Source organism: Meriones unguiculatus, chromosome 2 (genome assembly GCF_030254825.1).
Source record: "Meriones unguiculatus strain TT.TT164.6M chromosome 2, Bangor_MerUng_6.1, whole genome shotgun sequence".
Lineage (NCBI taxonomy): Eukaryota > Metazoa > Chordata > Mammalia > Rodentia > Muridae > Meriones > Meriones unguiculatus.
Window position 1 is genome coordinate 33,799,063 of NC_083350.1, and position 18,545 is coordinate 33,817,607.

An 18,545-nucleotide genomic window follows, 5' to 3' on the forward strand; every position below is an offset into this window, starting at 1 on the left:
CTTGGAAAATAAAACGCTTTGTCTGCACTGCCACCCCCCACCGCACCCCCACCCGCGCTCAGTGTGTGTTTTATACGTGTGTATATCTCAACCCCCTACAGTAGCCAAGAGAAAGCAGCTAGCCAATGAGAGAGCCCGGTTTCATAAAAGCTGCTCTCCGATTGGCCCGCTGCGAAAGGGCATTGGGAACAAAGAAAAGTCCCTTTCAGGTATACAGGCTGAGAGCTCCTTTGGCTCCACTCCCCCGTGCGTGTGTTGTGTTTCAGTTCTGATTCCACTGTTCCAGAACAAGCTTGGTGTGTGTGTGTGTGCACCAGGGGGATTTCTGTGTTCTGTTTTTTTTTTCCTTTATTTTGTTGTTGTTGTTGTTTTTATTTTATTTTATTTTTATAAAAGAAATACACGGGACGGTCTGTGACATTTGCTGGTCCATCTTTAATAAACAAACAAAAAAATTGAAGAAATTATAATTTCCAAAATAAAGCGGCTGCAGCCAAATACACTCAATGCAGTTAGAAGGAAAAGGTCAACTCGCTCCCATACAGACCGTAAGTACGGTTGCGTGGTGTGTTGCTAGCTAGCGCTTTAAGCGGGGTGTTCATGCAGGGGAATGTGCGAGTTTTATGCATTGAAATGAGGAACTAGTTACAGGGTTTGGCTTTGCATTTAGAACAACCCAAGAAGGGTGAATTTTATTCAGTGGAGGGTGACTTTGTAACTTCTGTAGACAAATTAAGCTTGACTGGGCACTTGGGCTAACTTAGAGTAAATTACCTTTTGGGCTCTAACCCAAAGGAGACTAAGAGTGATTCAGTTACACGCCCTGGTCCTCCGTGTCTGCTCTCTAGCCTGCCTTCCCCCCTCCTTCCTTTTTCTACCGGAGCTGAGCAGACCCCCGCCCAGACCGAGCCGAGCAAATGGGAACCCGGGCTGAGCAAGCCGATTTCTCTCCTGTCACATCCTCCTGCTCAGTAATTTAATAGTAAACTAGGGAATATTCATCCATTACATGTAATGACTATAACTACCATTTTCCACCTTCTTGGAAAAGCAGGAAGAAAAAAAAAATAAGGGGGGGGAGCCCCGCCCAACCCAAACAAACCCACAAATAGTAACAATGGTGTGTTTATTACAAGACCCTGTTTGGGAGCTAGCAAAATGTTTTTCTTTGTTTAAGACACGAAGGGGGGGGGTGTCCCTAAAATCCCAGCAGCTCTGAGGCACCCTCCCCCTCCTCCCCTGGCGTCCGCAGCCCTGGCCCCCTCGGGAAAGTCGACAAATTGGAGATCAGTTGAGGAAAGGTTTATAAGCTGTTTCTTTAAAACATCTGCTTTGCTCTTGTGGCCATTACATTTCCCTCCTTCCTAACTTCCGAGATCCTAGATGGCTGAGAAATGTTTCACATTCATAACTTGTAGCTTCGCCCACTGCAGGGCGCGCGGGGGGGGGGGGAGCGTGGGGGGGAGGGGGAAACCTTCAGCTTTTTTTTTTTTAAAGACCAGATCAGTATTTTCTTGATACGCTTGTCACCATTTTTGTTCTCACGACAACCAATTGAGCCCTTGATCCTCACGTGATGTGAAAGGCTTGCACTGTAACAAAATCGCTCCTTTTAGATGGTTGGTGCTGCTAACGCGCCCATCCCCCTCTCCCAGCCCCGACATTTCCAGCAAAGCGACTCTCCACTTCCAATCCATCAACAATTCATTACTGCTTTTAGCTTCCAAACGCCAGCTAATTAAAAATACTAAGCCAAGCTCCGAGGCCATCTGACTAAACACAGGAGGGGGTGGGCGAGAGGTGGAGGGAGGAGAAAAAAAAATAGAGACGCACTGTTTGCTGCGTGTAGACAGGGAGAAATTGTCCTGGAAAAAGGTCGCCTTAAAAAAAAAAAAATCTTTTGACTCTAATTATCGAATTACCACATGACAGATCGGCTTGCGCGGCGGAGGATTTTAACCCCTCCTCGGGGACTATTCTAAGAACTCGGCTCTTTTTTTTTTTTTCCTCAAAAACAACATAAAACAGGAAAACATCACATCCTTCAGGGTTCCAAGACAGCCCCCTTTTAGACGCCGTTATTTTCCCCCGCTCCACCGCCCCCCGCCCCGGGCGAAAGCTGCTCTAACTGGTTTTATCAGCTCCCTGCATCGTCTGCTCCCTCCTCCTCCACACCTTTCTTTTTCTCCTCCAGCCCAGCTTCTCAACCTACCCTTTCTTCCTCGTTCTCCTCCTCCTCCCTATCCCTTCACCCCCTCCTTAAGTTAGTTGGAGAAATCAAATGTCAGGACGAGCGGAAAAATGCCACTTCCCGACTAACAGGCGGAATCCAGCCCAGATTTTCAGTCCTTTCTTCTTATTCTTTCTTCCCTTTCACTAATTTATCCCGATGTTAGCACATTCTGTCTCGTTACTGGAGGACGCCTGTAGGTTTGCTACACGAGGTCATTACTTACTGATCACGGTGACTCTGAAGTCTGCAACTGAAGGCGGAAGGAGAAGTTCGGAAAAGTTTTTTCTCTAATTCTCTCTCTCCTTTTCTCTTCTTTCTCTTCTCTTTCTCTCCCTCCCTCCCTTTCTTCCCTCCCCTCCCCCTCTCCTCTCCCTCTCTCTCAACACCCTATTATTCTGAATGCTTGTTAAGAGGAAAAACACCCTTCGGTGCTTGGGTTGTGTGTGTGAAGCATCTCCCAGCTGCACAGTGACACATTTTTTTAAGGAGAAAAGGACTTCAGAGTTTTTTGCCAAAAGGGGGATGGGGAGCTGGAATAATGTTACTGAGTGATTATTTTGGCTGAGATGTGTTACTTGGTTTCTTCCTTTTTGATCATTTGGCGTTTAAGTAAAATGAGGCAAAGGCTTGTGCCGAGTGGAGTGAGAAATGCTTTTTGATTTGCGGTCCCAATTTAAAAAAAAATGGTAAAGGATTAAAAGGTAAGCATTCTCTTTCTGAGTGTGTGTCTTTCTGTGTGTGTACGTGTGTGTGTGCATGTGTGTGTGTGTATTTATTTGCTTGACAATCAACTGTTAAAAGGGGGCTGATCCCTTTAAAAACTGTTTTAACTGCTCTTTGTCAAACACACACTCATTTGTGGTCACTGAGGCCGCCTTGGCGCAGATCACTTAAGTGTATGTCTTAATCAGTTTCCCTACCGTCAGTAGCACCATATTTAACAGACTGAGCAGTTCTGTGGCCCAGGGGTATGGCAAAACTGTTTAGATGGATTTTTCTTTTTTCCTCAAAAGGCAGATATTTAACCTTTCCTCTCACGCTGTCTTTTTACTGAGAGAAATACTCTTAAAGAGGTCTGTACATATTTCAGAAAGAATTGTGTGGCTGTTGGGGAAAGAGGGTGGTAGGTACGTGTGTGTCTAAGAGGGACTAGTGTTGTGGGTTTTTTTTTTTCCTGTTTCTTATGAAGAACAAAACCTAGATTGTCCAGGCAATTTGTAAGAAGAAATAACAAAATTAGAAATAGGGAAATTTTAATGACATCATTTTGAACACTAGTCCCAGAGAACTTTCAGGGCCTGTTTTTTTTTTTTTTCTTTTTTTTTTTTTTTTTTTTTGGTCTTTCTTTCTTTCTTTTTACACTGCAAGAGCCAGGGCATGTTTAGGGATGTTTAACACTGTGTTTTTCTTGTCTGAGAGTCCAGAATCTTTTCATGGGGTTGAAACAGCCCATGTGCCTGGCAAAAATGTTCAACTTGAAAAAAAAAAATCCACAAAAACCTTTCAGGGTTTGAATCTGACCCTTGGAGATGTTTTAATGCTTTTAAAGAACTGCCTATCCCCCTGCTGTTGAGAGGGATTTTCGTTTTAGCTACTGTAAGATGCTTATTGTCAGGGGCCTGCTTTTCAAGTCTGGCTGTTTTCCTCTAAACCTGAGGACTGTGGGGACAATAAGGAGCTCCCCTCCCCTCTATCCTTCCCTGTGCCCCCTTAGTGACTCCCCAGTATTAATCGCCTTCTATTCTGGTAACATCCAGACAAGAAATATTCGACTTTTCCCCCCTCCACAGGAGAAGCTGGACCTGGAGTGAAGGGTGTGAAATCCCTGGACACATTCTTGGGGCAGGAAAGAGAAGAGGAAAATTGGAAGACTTTTTTTTCTTTTTCTTTTTTCCTTTAAAAGAAAGCCCAGCGGAGCTAAACGAATGTCCCCTCATCTCCCAAGGAAAGTTCATCGGATTTTTAATCTAGAGAGCTCATCTTCAGGATGTCCGTGAACGTTTCGACTGCAGGAAAAGGTGTGGATCCAAATACCGTTGATACTTATGACAGTGGCGATGATTGGGAAATCGGGGTTGGAAATTTAATCATTGATCTGGACGCCGATTTGGAAAAGGACAGACAGAAATTTGAGATGAATAATTCCACCAACACCACTACCAACAACAACACTAAGGATTGTGGAGGTCCGGCCTCCAACGGGACCGGTGCTACCTCAGCCTTAGCTGATGGCCTAAAATTTGCTTCTGTTCAGCCCTCGGCTCCCCAGGGGAATTCACACAAAGAGACCAGCAAATCAAAAGTGAAAAGGGCTAAAACTTCTAAGGATGCTAATAAATCTCTGCCTTCTGCTGCCTTGTATGGAATTCCCGAGATCAGCAGCACTGGCAAGAGGCAGGAAGTCCAAGGGCGCCCTGGAGAGGCTACTGGCATGAATTCAGCGCTGGGTCAAAGTGTGAGCGGCGGCGGCGGCGGCGGCGGCAACCCAAACAGCAACGGTACCAGCACCGGGACCTCGGCTGCCACCGCGGGGGCAGGCTCCTGTGGGAAAAACAAGGAAGAGAAGCCAGGGAAAAGCCACAGCAGCCGAGGCGCCAAGCGGGATAAGGATGCTGCGAGATCCCGGAAAGACAAGCACGACCTGCTGCAGGGCCACCAGAATGGCAGCGGAGGCCAGGCCCCCTCCGGTGGTCACCTCTATGGCTTTGGGGCCAAGAGTAATGGAAGTGGCGCGAGCCCCTTCCACTGTGGGGGTGCCGGGAGTGGCAGTGTCGGGGCTCCAGGGGAAGTTAGCAAAAGTGCCCCAGATTCCGCGCTCATGGGAAACTCTATGTTGGTCAAGAAGGAAGAGGAGGAGGAAGAGAGCCACAGACGGATCAAGAAACTGAAAACCGAGAAGGTAGGATACGGTCGCTTTCTTGTGTGTCCCACTCTGTGTGCCTTTCTTTGGGGATGTGGGATGTGCCTCCGGGTGTCTTACACTTCCTAGTGCTTTCGGGTTCTCTGTGAGATTTCTATGACTGTCATCCTTTACGGATGCTTTCCTGAGTGGAATGTTTGGCTCTTGGCGTCTGCTGCTGCTGCTGCTGCTGCTGCTTGTGGTGCCAGCGTTTGAAAGGTCAGGGGGTGGGAGGCTCTGGATGTTCCAAGTGCCATTTGCCTCGAAAGGGCTCCTGGCCAGCCAGAAGTTGTCCGTGTGTGCTTTGAATAGAAAACCTGCTACTGCACTAGCTTGAGTTTCGTCCTGGTTTCCTTCCCTGAAGAGAATTGTCTGTGTTCTCAACAGTGTGTCCTTAGGAACAGGACTCTAGTTCCTTCTGCGGGAAGAAGTGTGGAGGGTTATTTAGACTCATTGTTCTGTTACTCTCCTCAAAATAGTTCTGTCAGAGGATGTACTCCAGACTAGGAGTGTTGGTCACTGACTTTCTAACTCTGCAGCCAAACTGTGAAGGTTTTGGTGGCTATGAGGACTCTGCCTTTGCTCTCTCACCTCTTTCTAGCTCGAGCCGTGAGAATGTTATCACTTGGGTATTTAGCTTGCCTGGGCAACTTGGAAGGTCTGTAAGAACTGGACAACACGCTTGGCTCGTGCTCCTCAAGTGTGAAGCTGTAACCAAAGGGGGCATGGTGGCAGCAGCGAACACTAGAGGTGCGTGTTGCCCTTAACAATGCTTCACTCAGGCCGTTTGGATCCTTGCACTGCCCTTGGTCATCGTCTTAAAGTCTGTGGTTAGGCACTGTACTGGAAAGTCTGCCCCAGCGTTACCTTGCTTTGACATGGAGGCAGGAGGTTTGCTTGCCTTAGGTCTAATTGCTTTTGGGTAATGACTGGGAACTGTTGGTTATGTGTCCACGAGGCACGCTGGTTGGGAGGAGAGAGTGGTGCTTCTGTGAAAATTAATCTTTAGATTCGTTCCACAAGTTGTAGCATGCAGTTGTAGTATTTCTATCAAGTGGTCTAGCAATGTGACTTCTTCTAAATATGCTTTTATGGTGTGATTTTTTTTTTTAACTCTCTTTCTGGCTTGAGTGATGCTAATTATTTCTGCAAGGAATGCTTCACATTTCTCTTTCAACTTCACATACTCAACATTTAAATTGGCGCATAGGAATAAAGTTCTGATTGGAAACGTTGATGGAGGTAGAGAAAGGTGTAGCCAACAATGTCAAACTTGCAAAAGGGCTACTGATTACTCTTTGAATCCAAATCCTCTTAGATAGCCATTTACATTGATGAATTTAAATGAACTAAAAAAAAAAAAAACCCTAAGGTTTCCTTCTTACTTTAAATGTGTGGTTTCACATAATTTCTACTAAAAGACGCTTTGAAATCTTCTTATTACTTAGTACAGTGGGGCATTTACTTTTGTTGCCAATAGTCTTCAAATTGCAGCTCTAATCTGCTTTAACTATCTGGATGAATTGCCCTAATCCAGTGCTCACCATGCTGTGGTTAAGGAGTCAGAGCTGTTTGATTGGATCCACTGGCTGCTGGGAATGTGGGAGGTTCTGCCCTTTTGCATTCCCCTTAGCCTTTTAATCTTCCAGCCAAATGTTCACATTCAACAATTTTGTTGAGCTGGCGATCAGAACATTTCAGGATCTCAAAGGCTGCTGTCATGGCAACTGAGATTAGTGCATGGTGTCGGTTCTCTAGTTTGTGTGTGTGTGTGTGTGTGTGTGTGTGTGTGTGTTCTTTTTGCTTCCCAGTCACCGAGGGAAATGGGTGAGGAATGGAAGGGCTAAATTATTCACACACATGCAAGGCATCTTCAGGCAGAGCTGTATAAATGGGATCATATGAATTTCATAACTGAAGAGCAAACAAGTCACGGCCGGAGCCAAGGTGGGGGAGGGAAGAGAGAGAACATTGCCCTGCCGTGTGGAAACGAGGCACCAACCTCAGCAACTACAGTGTCCCAGAAATCCTTTTAGGATGGTTTCAGGGGCCTGGGACTTAAAGTGTTGGCCACTCTTATCACGCTGAAGTGTTGGCTTGGGATCTTAAACATTCCTTCTTAAGCACTGTCCTCCCCATACACCCAATTCACTTATTAATATGTCCATCCTTGGCTCCAGAGATACCAAATTTTTGGCATGAATGCCATGCAGGGAAGCAAGCCTAATTTCACTAACTATTGGGTAAGTCAAATTAGGCTTTGTTTTAGAAAATACTTCCCAATGCAGAAGGATGCCTGTTTAAAAAGCAAAAACTTAATAGGACACACTTCACTTAAAAAAAATGTTTCACATCCCAGACATCTTTAGAGAAGTTGGTTTGTTTTGTTTTTTAACATTCTATATGTTTTAAGTTCAACATTGCTTGAAGAACCAGGTTATTAAAAAGTAAGAGTAAAAATGCAGCAATCGTATGTGGTTCCTGTGTGAAGAGAAAGCACATTTGAAAAGCTAAGGTGTGTTGTTATCATTTCTTTTCCTGACAGAAAGGTTAAAGGAGCTTCATAAGACTTGCTGTCACTGGTTAATTTTCACAGCATGCTTAAATGTCTATTTTTGGTCTGTTTATTCTGTTTCTTCACTACACAGAGTCATGTAAAACATGATAAATTGGACCTTATGACGCCTAATTAAATCAATGAGTGTTCTGGCTCCTTTATGTGGAAACCACAAGTATGTTGTAAAAGTCGCCACTCCCTTAATACGTGAAAAAAAATCAAAACACACCATAATTCCAAGATGTTTGAGCTATATTTCTATAGCCCATTTTGTGGTTAAGCCACCGGTGGCATGTCTGAGTAAGTAGATTTGATGGGTTGGCTTTTGGTTGTTAAAACCTGCCTCTCCGCCTTCCTCCTCCTTCCTTTCTAGGCACTGAAGCTGTTTATGTAGCTCTCTTCATCTTCTTACAGTTTAGATTAATCAGAGAAGGAGCCATTGGGCTGGATGAAATAGTTATATTGAGTGCTGTTATATTCAGTGGGGTTATTCAATCACTAGACTGTTGGGAAACACACAGGAAAAAAAAAAAAAACAGTCCTGAAAGCAGTTGATACTTAAACTGAAATAAATGGAAGACATAGGCAGGACAGTTGTGTCTTAGGGTTCTATGCAGTATGTGCTCTGAGAAAGGTTATTTCTGTAATATTATAAACTCTTCATTTCCATGGGCCTTGTCTTCTAAAAGATGGTGTCTATAAATGGACCTGTCTATAAAAGGACATCATTCATTTTGTTTTATTCTCCTGTAGAAGCCTTTTTACACTTCACTAGGGAATCCTGACACATTCTCTAAGTGAGTGTGAGCATTTTAAGAACATGTTTTGATTAATGACTTTTGTGGCTATGTCCCCACCCCCATAATATAGTGTGTCCTGTGAATTAGGGAGTGCATTTGATCTATGATGGAATGAAAGGGCAGAAGGTCACTAGCTTTAATGAAACAACTGAGTCCATTGTAGCTGGACAGTGTACTGTTCTGAAAGTTACATATGGATTTAGCTAAAGGTGGCTTCCTGTCAGCACTGGTCCTCCTTCCTTTCCCATAAATGTCCTAGGAGAGTGACAGAGGAGTTGTTCAGAGGTATCTGGCTGGATCTTGGGGTACTTGTGTGATCAGGTCTATCGTTGAATTTTGAGCTTAACGTTTGAAATGTTAGGTTTACTGGAGGAAAAAAAAAAAGTGAAGGTATGCACAATTGCCCCAGATTGAGCTAAAGGTGATAATGTTCCGCTACTTTAATAACTTGGCAAATAACCCATAATGCAAAGGGGGAGAAGGGCCAGGGAGGGGCTGGCTGTCCAAATGTCCTAAGGTGAAGAATATGCTCTTTCAAGTGTGATTGCTCGGGAGCAAGGTGGTTTTAATTAGAGTGTTATAAAGACTTATTTTTTCCTAAGCAGCAGTCTTATAGTTAGTAAATTAAATGAATGCCGAAAGTGCTAAGCAGAAATCTCCCTAGCCACAGAGGTGTTCAATAACCAGATTCAAACAACATGGAAAGTACCATCTGTTCTTCGTTTCCAGCATGAAACACGGGGATTGAATGAATGACTGAGATTTGCCCCAATTTTGACTATGTCTGTGCTTTTTTTTTTTATTTAAAAAAAAAAGTTCACCTGGTACTTCATAGAAAGTTGAAATTGAGGTAATACGAGCACCACTGTGAAAACACATGTTCCCACATTTCTTTTAGCAGTTCCACTTTTTTTTTTTTTTTGAGGATTTCTAGAAACTCAGCCACTGACCACTACAGACCCTCACAATGAGGTGGAGGGAGGTCAGTTCTTCAAAGATCTAAATGATCTTGTCAATGTTCCTCCTGGAGGCTAGAGGGGAAAAGGCTCCCCAGGACTAACCCTGGTCATCACTTTTCATTAATCTAATTTTGTGTGATAGTGCCGCCCACTCCTGTTTACTATACATAGGCCATTCAGGGCCACCTTGCAGAATCCTTGATAAACAACCACATGCTCCTTTAAGGATAACTTTTGAGTCTTTGACTCTTACAGGCGAGGATTCTTGGTTCTGGATATAGTGGGAACCCTGGGTAAAACATTATCTGGCCTTTGTTTGAGGTCCTTTATTGGAGCTAATGAGTGTGCTTGTGCCTTCCTGAGATAAATGACATTATCTCTGAGTGGGCTGACAGGAAACAGACATGTTAATGGTGAAGCTGCAGGGGAGTATCTGCTTGGGTTCTGACAAAGGAGTGGAGAAGGGACCCCTGGTTGTGGTCATTAGCACATAATGCATTCTTGCTCAGTCTAAGAGGCCCTTGATAATTGCAAAGCTATTTTAGACACAAGCACTCAAATCATAAATTTACTTTTTCTAGTTCCTTTGCCTTTTTTAAGAGTAGCAAAATAGAGTGGTTTTTGTTGTTGTTGTTAAGGAGTGCCTGTTCTGCCCTTTGAAGGTGGTGGCAGTTCGGGCTTGTTGGTAATGGCATTTGGGAGTACTGCAGGTTGAAGCATTTGTTTGTTTTAAAATCATGTGGGCACCCCCTTTTGTCTTTCATCATTGCTCAGCCTTCCTTCTTCATTCACAGGGCCAGAAAAAAAAGGAAGAAAAAAAAAAAAAAAGAAAAAGTAGATCCAAAGCTTCAGGGATGTCAGTTTTGTATTTGAAGATGTCTTGTGGGAGGGGGGATAAAAATCTCTTTTTTAAAAGCTGGGAAAGAGATTTTGCTCAGTGATTCGAGTGTGATGAAACCTGCCGTTTGAAGTGTATGTTTAAAAAAGTCATGGGTATAATTGAGTTTCAGTGCAATTTAAACTCTGCTGCTTGAACGAAGATAATTGCTACGTTGAGCACACTCTGGAAGAGCAGGAGAGGTGGAGGGATCACGCTCTTCCATTCTTTAATATTAAGCATTGGGAAGTTTGTCGTCGTAATTACTCTAACACAACAGAGTTTTGATTGCCAGCGCTTTTCGTCTTGCCAGTGATCTGAACATCAAGGGGTTTGCTGGAATACTAAACAGTTTAGTTCTAAGTTACCTGTACAGCCTCCTGCCATCAAGGAGCGGCCAGAACTAAGGGACCAGATCACTCCTTTACTAGGCCTGTTACCAGAGAATAGTACATACTTGAGCCTTGGGTCACTAAATCTGGAAGGGACAGGGAACAGGTGAAATCTCTGCTTCAGTAATGGTTTAGGAGAATAAATAAAGTAAGGATCAGATTGCAGCCTTGTAAGAGGTCTTTCATAGAGGTCTGTGCTTCTAAATGATGTGAGTGCATATGCAGATGCTGAGTTGGTAGTCTTGGGTGGTATGAGCTTTGTTCTTATAACACAAAACAAACAAGCCAATAAGCAAAAAACTGGTTTTTAAGACTGCACAAAGGAGAATCACCACTAAGACAGTGACAGTGTGTTCCTTGGGACCCACAGTGAGGAAGGAGAGATCTGACTCTTATCATCTGTTCTCTGACCCTCTTTTTGTACCCTGTGACAGGGGCACACACCCATGCCTGAGGGCAGACACACTCATAAAAAAATAAATGTAATTTAAAAACAAACAAACAAACAAACAAACAAAACTAGCACTAATTTTGCATTTCATTCTGCTGCAGAGAAGAGGTGCTTTCCTCTGTGCCCAGTTCTGTGTCTCCACTGAAATTTCACTGGACTGTTTGCTTTCTGTTCCAGCATCTTCTTCTCAGTTCAAGCTAAACGTTTTGGCCACTGGAACAAAGCCACTGCAACTGAATGAGAGATTGTTAAACTGCTCTCAGCTGGTTGACCAGCAGTTGGGCTGTTTGTAATGGTATTTTGAGAGCTGCGGGGAAGTTCAAGATGGTGAGCCTGACACTTTGTTCTGAAAGCTGAATGCTATATGCCTGCTAAGTTTTGCTGAGAAACACCTTTGGGAATGTAGTAGAAGAGATTACAGGCTCTGTTTCAAGAACTAAAGCGATCGCAAAGCAAATGCTTGTGTCTTGGTAGGCCAGTGGGCCTTAAACTACAGGCATCTCGCCTGATATTTAAGAAGGAGGTGTTTACCCCCAAGGGAAGCTAAATGAAAGCCTGAAGTCTACGCTCTAATGGAGAACTCAAAGGGTAGCCTGTTCTGACTAGGAGAAGCGGGTCTGGAATGGTGGACACACACCACTCCAGACTTTTTCAAAGCCACTCTCTCTTCAGCCCCATCTCATCACCCCAACTCAGTCTGATTATTAGTCACTAATACTATGACTCACAGACACCTAGCTTTCTTAAGCTAGAACCTTAAAAACATACATTTAGGCATATCCCAATAATGCCATATGAATGTAGGTTTCGCAGTTCAGGAGTGAATAAAAAACATATTGATTATGTTTTTGTGTTGTTCATAATGACTGTAGAAAGCACGTATTTAGGGTTGAGAATGGGCTTATTATGTTAACCAGAGAGCAGATGGCATGGTGCCATAGACATATAATTTTACTTAAAGGGACTTTTAAGGTTTTGATGTGTTTTCTTTTCCTCTTATTTCCCTGATGGATTCTTTTTATTGAAGGGTAACTTAAGGAGACCTGGTAGCAATTTTACTGCCTTCCCCTGACAGTTTGAAATAATAGCATGGTCTTTGGTTGTACTGATCTTCTACCAGTGAGCTTGATTCTGGTTTTTGTCATGTGGCAGTAAATTTATACATGCATAAAGTGTTTGTAATATGTTTTACGAAATGGACTCTTTTATATGCTTCAATTAGCAACAGACGACAAAGTTCCAGTTGGTCACACTTTTGCAAACTCCTGAAGTCACTCACCCTTTTGATTAAAGAAAACTCCTCATTTGGTATGAAAGCACATCTGGCTGCTTTCCTTGCACCTCTTTGTCCTTCACATTAGTCACTGAGGGTTCAAAGGTCATGTCCAAATGGTTCCTTGTTAGGTTAGCAACCTGTGTTGGAGGGCTGCCCTCTGGCTAGGCCCTAGCCTCACCACACCTTTGAATTCTGCTAGCATAAAATCACTGTTTATGTTCCTGTGCAGATTTTACAGTTTAGCTCATTCTTCACTTAAAATAGGAGGGGGATTTGGAGAACATTCCTCCTCCTCCTCCTCCTCTCCACCTCCTCCTTTCCTTTTTCAAACTGTGCTCAGCCAGGCCAGCTTACTTTTGAATTTCCTATCATTCTCCTTCACCGATTATATGGATAGCTCATATTAAAAACAATAATGTTTGACTTGGAAGGTCTGAAACCAAGGGTTTTCATTCTTCGCCGGGGAACTTGCATGTGGCTCACCACAGTACAGGGATAAATGCTATCAAATCTGGGCTTTCTTATGAGCTCATGATTAGCACAAAGGCGCTTAGTTCTGTGTTCCCTGGTTCCAGTTCTTTTGTGATGGAAATGAAATTAGGACCAAGTCTAGGAGGCAAAGGAGAAACTAGGCAACAGCAAATAGAACCTGACCCTTGACCTAGTTCAAAAGCAAGCCCGTGATGATTTTACAGAAACCCAAGTGAGTGAAACGGAGAGTAGTCCATTTTAACTCGGTGTGAAGCTGTGTGGAAGTTGAGCAGAACACTGATGAATGGTGGACATCCGGTCAACCAGGCAGACTGCATTGTCTTGACCTCTTGGTAACCGATGGAGAAGCTCTGAGCATTCCCAGGTCGGCCAACTGCTGGAAGTCACAATCTGAGTTAAGTCTCACGTGTTTTGCTGCTGCCTAAAGGGCGCAACTCCTCCCTTTCAGAAGGGAGCAGTTGGTCTCCCTCCACTCCCGGCTCCAAGCATCCAGCTCCCTTTGGGCAATTGTCTCCATTTACATTCCTCGCCCAAATCCTTCCCCAGTCTTTTCCGTGATGGAGTAGCAGATGCCAGACACTGAAGTCGAAAGCCAGCAGCTGTTTCCATTACTTCATGGCCCTCACAAGCTGCTTCCCTTTTTCCTTCCATCCCCCACCCGTCCAAAAAAGGCATCTCCCCTGGACTTGGGGATCCACCGCTGTGTCAGTGTTTGCGGGTCCCTTTAGTTGTGCGTGTGTGAGGGGGTTCCCTGGAGGCGTGGCCCGGGCTCCCCTGGCTGCTCTGCGGGCTCCTGGCCTGAGGGGAAGCACCCTCCTTGCAGCCAGGGACTCGTTTATGGCCCTGAGCGCAGTAAATCTGTCAGCTCTTCGGGACGCCTTCACCTCTTTCTTCATTTGCTCCAGCTTCTAGTCTGACAACGTTCCCCTGAGGCGGAATTCTAATCTGCTTCCAATTAGTTGTAAAATGTGACTGAAATTTCCACATTATGACTGCTGTTTTACTTACATGCACACATCTAGAAACAAATTAATGCCCTTCAATATTTATTTATTTATTTCCTGAGCCCTTGGATTTACTCGAAGATGAATTAGTTCCTGACTCTTAGGAATGACTTCCCGGGGTCGCATCTCCTTCTCCACTCTCATATGTGGGCTACAGTAAAACCAGGGGACTCCTTCGGTCAGGGTTCCCCTTCCAGCCATCTTTGAAGATTTCCCAGAATGTACTGCATATGCTTAAAATTTGAAAATAAATAAATAAATAAATAAATAAAGCAGAATTTCTAAAATAAACAAAACAGGATATTTGGCTAAGTCGGGGCTCCTGTAGAGTGTTTTAATAGGACACAAATACAAATTTACTTCTAAATATAGCACCGCTATTTTTGGCTCAGACACAGAGTTATGTAATAGATTTAAAAATTCTTTCATTATATGGCCAAAAGCTGTAGCCTAAGAAAGAGGAATTGGGTCATCACTTGGCTTGATAAACAGGGTTGCATTAATGCTGTTACTGTAGGCACTAAGAAGTACTCTAAATTGTGTCCAAGTCTCTGGAGCACAAAGTCCTGGGGCTCTGGGTGCCTTTCTATTCCCATCCATGGAGTACCACAACTTAAACCCCCCAGCGCCCATACTGAAGCGGTTGGTTCTACTGTGTGGGACATCTTTACACATCAGTTCTCATTACTCTGCCGCCTCCTTTTCAGTGAATTTTCACCAAGTTGTGGATCCACCTGATCTATGTGAATATTGGAAGTGTTTACATCTTGGCCTAGAAAGAGAAGTTAGGAACGCTATTTCATTGCCTTCCATGGAAACTGCTTTCTCAAATACTATACTGGATAATTTTAGTACACTTGTAGTAGGCCTGTGGCTTAGCTTTGGTGCAGAGGTGGTACCTTTGACGTTAAAGGATGTAAACAGCAGAATTTATTGGCACATTTTATAGTAGAGTTCAGTCCTCAAGCATCTTGGCAGATTGATACCAACAGCAGTAATGGGCTTTAAAGAGGTGTGAAGGATTTTATTGATGGTAAAGTGGTTATGTTGATCACGTCACTCTGTTAGTTTCTAAATAACACTTTCACGTGTAAATGGATGCATCCATTGTCTTTTCAAGGTCATTGTCATATAATAATAAAAAGCCCATGTTGATTGATCTTTTTAAACCATCCTTTTATGTGCTATTTTCAATCTCTGTAATCAAGAGTGTTTATTTTGCCGCATTTAAACAAGTCTTATTTTACATTATTTATTATATATGGAATATAAATTACTTAGATGATTTTACAAAAATTCATAATGTTTATTATCTATGAAATATAAATGACACAAGTGGTTTTTACAAAAGCCCTTGATTTAGACTGTGTACAAACTCTGTAAAAGCAGTAAGGAAGTCTTTTGTATGGCTTCCTTTCTTCTCCCTTAATGTCTGGCCGAATAAAGAAATATTGGCAGATTGAAATGCCTAAAAATTTAAAAACAGGCCTCTTAGATTGTGGAAAAAGCCTAGCTTAAAAATCAGGGAAAACCTCACAATAGGAAGGGCTGTGGTAGCCCCTCCAGTCCTGGGGGTCACTAATTACCCCTTAATGAGGCCAGTCTGCCCCGGCCTTTCTCCCTATCTTGGGAGGAAAAACACACAGGGTAGTTGGATTTCAAGTGGATCTTGCTGTATTTGCAACTTAGCATAACTGCTTTGAAGGCCCCTAGGGTGCTTAGTTGGGGCCTGGCATTTGTGTTTGGGGCGGGGGTGGGGCTGCTGCACACAGCTCCTCATTGTGTGTGGAAGCCACCTTGCATCTTGGAAGCATTACAGGCTTTTGTTGATGGTGTATAGTTTTATAAACTGAATGGGCGTATTACCTTTTAACTATTGGGAGAGCAAAATCATGGATGAACCTGGAAGTCTCTGGGTTGAGCAGCAGCCAAGCTGTTAACAACAACAACAACAACAACAACAGCAGCAGCAGCAGCAGCAGAGATGAATGAATGAGTTAATTGTAGAGCATACCATCTGTTTATAGGCTAATACTTACTTCTCACTAAATCCTAGGGACTGGTAGGTGACAAAATGAGGCTATAAAGTACAGGAATCGAATGCCCAGGGTTGTGTTTTGAGACCACACTCAACTGTTACCCCATATTCTTACTTTGCATGCGAAGGAGGCAAAGGGGGGGGGAGGGATAGTTCATTATTAAATGGTGAGGCTGATTGGCCAAGAACATGTCTTAAACTTTTAAGAAATGAGGTAGGAGGTGGTGAAGCAGGTTGTTATTTCTTCCTCACCTGGTCAAGACATTAAAACCCCCAGACAGCTGAGAGAAGGGCTTGAGGACTCTTGCAGTGTTTTGTCTTCTGTTCTGTTGGGGTGGTGATGGGGACGGTCAAGTAGGGAGGTAGACAAGGAGGAGAGTTGAAGAAAGGTTTGGGCAAGTGGATGGGTCCTGGGGAGTGGGGAGCTCTTGCTTCCCCAAGGTCCTACCCAACATGTTCTCCAGAACTGTTTGGAGAGTTGTCAGAAATATCCCCCATTAAATTGGGTAGTGGCATGGGTCTGGAGAGAAAGGGACTCCCCGGGAAGGCAGGGATGTGGCAGACAGTCAGGGCTGAAGGGCCCTTCAGCCTGAAGCTAGTGTGATTCTCTTTAGAACAGGATACATGAACTTTTCTTAGTACAGGAAAATACCAGAAATGACGGCTTTTGTTCCCATAGTAATTGTAGTTCAGCCTTCTAATCTTTTGGATAAAAAGACTTAGGGATGTCTCCAGTAAACTGCTCTTTTCTAGACATGTCAGTCTAAACACTTCCTCATTCTCTACTTTTATTTTTACATCAATCTTGTGAGTGAAAACTGTTCTTTTGTCTATAGACTGCCACACTTTCTGATAACTCCAAGTATTTTTCACTGCCTCGGATCTGTTTGACCACAGTTAAAGCCATCCCACTGGACCATTAAAACCATTTGTTCACTACGTGATGCTTTATTTAATATTTCATGTGTATGGGTTTGCGTGTGTGCACCAGTGGAGGCTTAATGTCCACAAAGAGGAAGACATTAGATGCCCTGGAACTGGACTTAGAGATGGTTGTGAGAGGCCTTAGTGCTGGGAACTGCACCCCAGTCCTCTGAGAGAACAGCCAAGTGCTCTTAACCACTGAGCTACCCAGTCTGCTTCAAATGACCATGTTTATTTTATCCCTTTGACATGGCTTGACCTACCATCTAAGTGGAAGCTGGTAGCTTTATTTGACAGTTCTCTTCTAGAGACTTGTACATAACAGGGGTGAAGGGGTTGAGGAACAAATAGGATATAAAAGATTAGGTCTTAATGGCTTCATTGTTAAACAGTTGAGGACTTTTGAAATGTGCTATTTATACCAGATACTTCTGTAGTAATATAGTCTATGCAAATGGGGGAAGAGACTGGGTTTTATGTCTGTAAGAATTCAACATAACTTTCAAAACTGTAGACTTAAATCTTCACTTTTACCATGGTCACTAAGCAGGCTAAATGAAAATGTGTTTTTAATTGTGAAGAATTACTGGAACTGGTACCTTACAGTTTTGTTTTCAACCCTTGAGAGACAGAGGCAGAACTCTACAAGTTCTAGGCCAGTCAGGGATACATGTGAGAACCTGTCCAAAAAAAAAAAAAAAAAAAAAAGCTCACCTAGATTTGATTCTTCAGTGAGCATTCTTTGTTTAAATGTTAATATGCTCTCAGTCTAGGTTTACTTAACAAATCACAATATAGGTGTACAAATAATAATAAAAATGGCTTCCTTCACCAGTGTGAAGGCTCAGAGGTAGTGCAAGCATCAGTGATTCTACAGCTTTAACCTTCCTTGGAAAGAAAGCTTTTTTTTTTTTTTTTTTTTTTTTACCAGCTGTCACTGCCTTTATGATGTACATACTTGTAAGGCTCTTAAAAAGTCACCATCTAAACATGCCTTCTACCCAGGTGTTCAGTTTGTATTCGACGGTAGGATACAGAACGGAGATGGGCGGGTGCCCGTTTTCTGTCCCTATAACTTAATATGAGTTCCTCTTGCGTTTTGTTGGCCCTGTTTAGCCTATTTTAGATGCTGTTTGGATGGATCCTCTTTGTTACTGGTATAAAATGTGTGGGAGGGAGCTAACTTAAGAAGATGCTTTGAAAATGATTTTTATAAATCTGCTTACACCAAGTCTAATACTTTCTATCTTAGCTTATATTAAAGGCTTAAGGTACACTTTGAAAGACTACCTCATGAATCCACAAACCTCCTGCAAGATCATGTATTATTTCCTGGTACCAAACAGTATTTTCCAGGTACCCAAGCAAGTGCAACTGCAGTCCAGAGGCTAATCCTGCCCAGTTTTAGAGTTGACAGAAGCTCTTAACGAGCTGCAGTTATGTACCAGGGATCAGATAACATGAGATCATTTGCCTTGTTAGAGTTCAGCTGTCTATATATTAAGTCTTAAACACCTCAAGTTTCTGACAATTGTAAACACTGAAGAAGCCAGAAGACGTTTATACTTGGAACTGTTTATTTAGCCCACATCTTTACTAGAGTTCAACACTGAACATGCCGATTTCTTCAAATTGATGTTTAA

General features: G+C 43.2%; 1 protein-coding gene across 2 annotated transcripts in view; it reads left to right on the forward strand.

Moving 5' to 3' along the window:
- Positions 1–248: 248 nt before the first annotated feature.
- Znf608 (zinc finger protein 608) overlaps positions 249–18,545 on the forward strand; it is a 108,781-nt gene continuing 90,484 nt past the window's right edge. Inside the window, exons 1-2 of one of the 2 annotated variants that reach the window (XM_021638866.2) lie at positions 249–548; positions 4,024–5,132. In XM_021638866.2, the coding sequence (XP_021494541.1) occupies positions 4,221–5,132 (912 nt within the window). In that variant the 5' untranslated portion in view covers positions 249–548; positions 4,024–4,220. Of the gene's footprint in view, positions 549–2,600; positions 2,935–4,023; positions 5,133–18,545 lie in introns of those variants that run through there. The other variant, XM_021638865.2, reaches the window with a different exon arrangement.